We start from the raw sequence: 5,275 nt of genomic DNA, 5'->3' as shown, positions 1-5,275 counted from the left end.
AATAGAAACGCAAAGATTTATTGGAAATGATCACAATAAATCAATATTGAAGCTCCGTGAGTCTTCACACCATATTGTTCCACTGGGAGCGTAGCTGACAGTTCAGTCAATACATGGCGCTGTTATGGTGTCGTAGCAGCTTTTGTGGAGAACGTTCTACCTTTCCTCTAAAGTGTTTGGTGTTGAGTCAACGAGGTGCCCAGCGCGCCTTCAACCTTCAGTCAGTTGACTGTTGTCTGTGTGGTACCGTCTGTCCTGCTTTAAGTGTTGTGAAAGGTTAGTCTCGAGTTTATTGTAAATTTTAACTTATTAAGGATATCTTTGTGTTTTTACTGTAAAAAAATAAAATCGGGGATTGATAGTTTAACATGCATTGATTCTATTCTTTATTAGTAATATTTTAATGTAGTTGCCATGAGTAATTTATAGTTAATAGTATTTAATTGGGTCTACAGTTTTTGTAGTACAAATTTACCATGATTAAAATGGTAATGAATTTTTCAAATTAAATTGTCTTGAACACTGAGTCTGACCACTAGTAGTCGGGCGTAATCCTAGCAAGCTAATTTAACCATTAGTAACATGGATATTCTTCAAAATCCTGAAACTATCACTACGTGACTTCTCCCCAAAATGTAGTAATATAGATTTAAAATGGATGTAGCGCAGTTTGTTACTTTATAAGTATAATAAAACTTAAATGATAAAGCCCTACTCGATTGCAGACTAAATCTATATAAATGAAAATGTTAAGTTTGTTCAAAATCGCTAATCTCCAAAAGTTCTAAAGATTGCTTTGAAATTTTCAGTTGTATTTGCATCAAGCCAGGTTTTATAGAAATTCTATATAGATGTAACGTCTGTTGGGATAAAAAAAAAAAACATGCATTTTCTGAAACCATGTTTTTCATTCGAAGGGAATCCTCGAAACCTCATTACCGATTGCTTTGAAACTTTAACACAACGTTGCATTTGAGTACGTACGTATTTTTATATACCTACTATAAAAATGCCACCCCAGTGACTGGTAAAAACATGCGTTTTAAAAAAAAAATGCGTTGTCTGTTGCACATAACACTCGCTCTATACTAAATGTCGAGTATTCAACTTCAATGTTTCCGATGTCACTGATAAATTTTGTTTTCATTAATTTAGATTAAATTTTATTAAATTATTTTCTGACGGTGTTGGAACTGATCTGTTTACCATACCGTCAATTTCGTAAGTATAGATGTCACGCCTGTGACGGGAAAAATTTTGTTAAAAGTACCATCTGTTGGATGGTACGAGTATGTTGGATGTAAGAGCAACACGCTTGCTATTGTAAATGTTGCAATTCTATTTGTTTCTGATCGTATTGATTGAAGTCTCTGATTTTGATTTATTTTCGTTTTGACTTGTGTGAATTGCGTTGGAATTGACATGTTAACTGTTCATATCGTGGGCATAGTTTATTCTTAAATTGTTTAATTACATTTAATTTTTTAACTGTCTTTCTTATTTCGGTGATGAACATGAGATTACTTTGTTCCAAATTTTCTGATGAACATCAAACCATTTAGCAAGGCATCGGACGAGGGAGTGGGGATGATGAGGGGACAAGGGAGGGGGTAATGGTGGGGTACGATGAAGAGTTTGGGATTGTGGGGAGGTAAAGTGGAGTGGGGAGGCCGTGGAGACGGGTGACGGGGCGAATGGTGGGTGGACTGGGGGACAGAGGTTGTTGTGGCTCTGCAAAGCAGATGCATTGCTGAGCCACGGCAACGTTATTTGTTTCGAAATATTTACTGTAATTTAAGGTGGCTTAATATAACCTCTGATAACCTAGCAAGTCGCTTTAAAATGGGTTTTACAGCTTTTAATTGGCAGCTTCTATTAACTAAAAGTTGCGTTCTTCGCCAGAATAATATCGATCGGTCATTGAACCTAAATGGTTTAAGCCCAGAGTATATGATATTGGACTTGAATATTTGTAAATGCAATTTGAGTGACTAAACTGTACTAGAGGTACTTTTTTGCTCTTTAATATTTTTCAAACAATTGATTAATGAAATGCTTAAACATTTAACACGGCTCTTGCGTTTAAATACCAAATATTTACTAGATAATATAAATTTCTGATAAAAAGGCTAAGCCGATTTAATAGAATATTCTAAACACTAGTGTTTATAACGAACATGATCTGTTAACCAAACACGCTAGAAATTGGACAGTTGGTTCGTCCTGGACCAGTATAAAGTAGATTGTGATAACTTCAACGTTAGATTTCAGTCCTTCGGATAAGTATTTTTGCCAGCCTTTCTTCCCTTCTCTAATCCCTCTGCAAGAACTTTTCGTACTTTTTTTTTCTCTACTTCCCCTGGCCCACATTGACAGACCTCGGTTCCTTTGATGGCATTGTAAATTCTAACTAGAATAATCTTTCAGACTGTTTTTAGGGGACCCTTATCTCCATTCTTGACTATTGCTTTTCTTTAAATCGCCACCTTCCTCGTAGCTTCTAGTTGGTCCTTGCATCCCTGAAATATAACGCATCTTCTTATCTTTCCAACAAAGGCGATTCTGTATGTCCTTGACCGTGTGGTCTACCTCATGAAAAGCAAATGTCGTGCTCTGACTCGCACCTATACCCCTTTGGATCGCTGTTAAACTTTCCTCAACCGCAAACTGAGATGGCTATCTAGTCTTCGTCCACCTCACTTCGATCTTGTAAAGTTTCATCTGACCTTCTCTTCAGTATTTCTATGGTCTACCCAAGCCTCATAAACCTCTTGCTCCTTTGTCCTATCATTTATTTTTAAAGGGGGGAGGGGGGGGCCGTCGGCTATCCTCTGGCCTCCTGGTTAGCTGTAACTGATGCCTCATCTTGGCACTTTCTCTTGCCCACCTTCGTCACTCACTCAGAACTTCAGAGAAAGACTGCACCTGCAACCCTTCTATAAAATACAAAGTCCTGATGTAGCTAGTTGACTTTGATGTAATCTTTCCTTGGAAGGCGACCGAGGAACTTCCTCGCCCGCTTTCTACTAAAGTTTTCTTAATCAGATGCCTTGTTGACTAACGCCTTCTCTTTAAAATGTAAATGCTAATCTCAAACTTCAATGTCGCTGTGGGTTTCCCCTTTCACCCTGTTCTTGCCAATCTCAACATGGAATATTTCGAAACTATTCTTCCCTTTGTTGATACTCGTCCCTCTCTGGCTTCGCTATGTTGATGATATCGTTCATTTATGGCCTCATGACCTTAACCTTTTAACGGCCTTTCCTTTTATATTAACAATCCGACTCCTTCCATTTCAAAATTGAGTAGGAATCTAATTCCCTCCTTTTTTCTCGTGTTCTTAACTGTCCATATTCCTGCCTCTATACATGGGTTTGCAAAGACCGCATGTAAGTTGTCTTTTCCTAGAATACTCCTTCTGTTATTCCCATTTTCCTCAGTGCTCTACGCATCGGCAACTATTTTTCATACCCATTCTTCTATTGCACCCAATTTTACACCCTGCCTTCCTCCCCTCTTGCCTTGATCAATGGCCATGTCTCCCTCATCTTGTCAAGACCTGATAATGGTCCAGGACTGACAAACGACGTAGTCTCCTCAATTTCTAGTGGTTTGGTTAACACTCAAGCCACGATATTGTACCTTTTGAACTGAACATGATCTGATTTCTAGGCACATGCAAATCCTTCCCTAAACACTCTTCTGCATAGGCTCATACCCCCCCCCCCCCCCACCCCCTTCAAACTCCTGACGACCTTCCCAACAACCTTTAATATATTGACTATTTTCAAAAATCATATTTACATAAAATTTCATACTAATGGTTTAAAAACTTTTTCTTGCATTCGTTGTCTAAACATGACTTACCTGTAGTGTGCTAAAGTTTTGAGAAAATCTGATGGCTTTGATCATAGTAGCTAATATTGCGTCTGGCATCTAATTACAAACTTTCTTCTTCGGTACAGATGATGGCACTTGCTCTACTCTTCCTTGGTTATATCGCCCAGGTAATTAACATTTTGCTCTGTACTCTTGGACATAATAAGCAAAATATTTCACAAGGGACTAAAATATTGCTTCCCAATAGATCCAGGGTCAGGCGTACCAACCTTACGGCACCCATGCGCCCCTGCCAGTCGTCACCCCCCACAACCTCCACCGTCACCACTGAGGTTGGTAACACTGGCATTACCTTTCTTAACCAACATGTTATTAATACTTTAACATTTGTTAATGGTGTATAATATTCCAGACTACCCTGACCCACACCCTGCGGGAAACTACAACCTCTGACGTCTGGGTTACTGAGCAGACGGCGATCACCCTGACAGTCACCCAGACAACCACCCAATGGGAGTTTGTTCCCCAGCAGCCACAGACGGTGACCTCTGTGATAAGGGTCACTTCCACACCGGTAGTGTTGGTGACGGCTACGGTGGGGGTGTACCCAGTGAGCACAATGGTCTCCGTCTACAGTCAGTTCGTCACCACAACAGATACTGTTAAATACTGGCAGACCATCACCCACGTGGCTGTCACTCATGAGGTAACTATGTAGTCTTTAACTTGTGACAGTGTGCGATACCTTTATTACACAAACGTCAATAATGTATGCATTTGCAGATCCAGACGGTCCCTGTGGTATCTACCCAAGAACTAGTGCAGGATATAGTAACTACTATCACCCAAATTGTAACTACTACGGTTACTTCCACCACCGCCAGATACTATGCTTAATTTATTGTATTTGCTGAAATAAAAGTATGTTATAAACCATCACTTTTTTTTTTACTTAAATTGGTTTTGGTGCATAAACTTTTTTAAACTTAAATTACATTATACTGCGGAATTTAAGTTACTACAGAACACTTAGGGTTACTTGGTTACTTGTGCGATCACTTTAAACGGTGGACAAACTTATATTTTAGATTATATATATATATGTATATATATATATATATATATATATATATATATATATATATATATATATATATATATATATATATATATATATATATATATATATATACATATATATATATATATATATATATACATATATATATATATACATATATATTATATATATATATATATATATATATATATATATATATATATATATATATATATATATATATATATAAAATATGGCTGTGACTACTTCAAAAGATGCTTTCTCGTGACTGAAGGTGTAATGACCAAACACCATATCGGAGAATTTGGACACGACGAAATTCTGGTCTCGTCTGTACCATTATCAGGACGTACT

General features: G+C 37.6%; 1 protein-coding gene across 1 annotated transcript; it reads left to right on the top strand.

Moving 5' to 3' along the window:
* Positions 1-208: 208 nt before the first annotated feature.
* LOC138352537 (salivary glue protein Sgs-3-like) lies at positions 209-4,774 on the top strand. Its single transcript, XM_069305029.1, has 5 exons — positions 209-276; positions 3,966-4,007; positions 4,088-4,172; positions 4,253-4,546; positions 4,624-4,774. Exons 3-5 carry the CDS (start codon positions 4,122-4,124, stop codon positions 4,735-4,737), a joined length of 459 nt encoding a protein of 152 aa, XP_069161130.1. The 5' UTR covers positions 209-276; positions 3,966-4,007; positions 4,088-4,121; the 3' UTR covers positions 4,738-4,774.
* The last annotated feature ends 501 nt before the right edge of the window (positions 4,775-5,275 follow it).

The sequence above is a fragment of the Procambarus clarkii genome, chromosome 54, assembly GCF_040958095.1.
Source record: "Procambarus clarkii isolate CNS0578487 chromosome 54, FALCON_Pclarkii_2.0, whole genome shotgun sequence".
In the NCBI taxonomy this organism is placed as follows: Eukaryota; Metazoa; Arthropoda; class Malacostraca; order Decapoda; family Cambaridae; genus Procambarus; species Procambarus clarkii.
The sequence above is the reverse complement of the archived record's forward strand: the minus strand, read 5'-3'. Positions and strand labels throughout refer to the sequence as shown.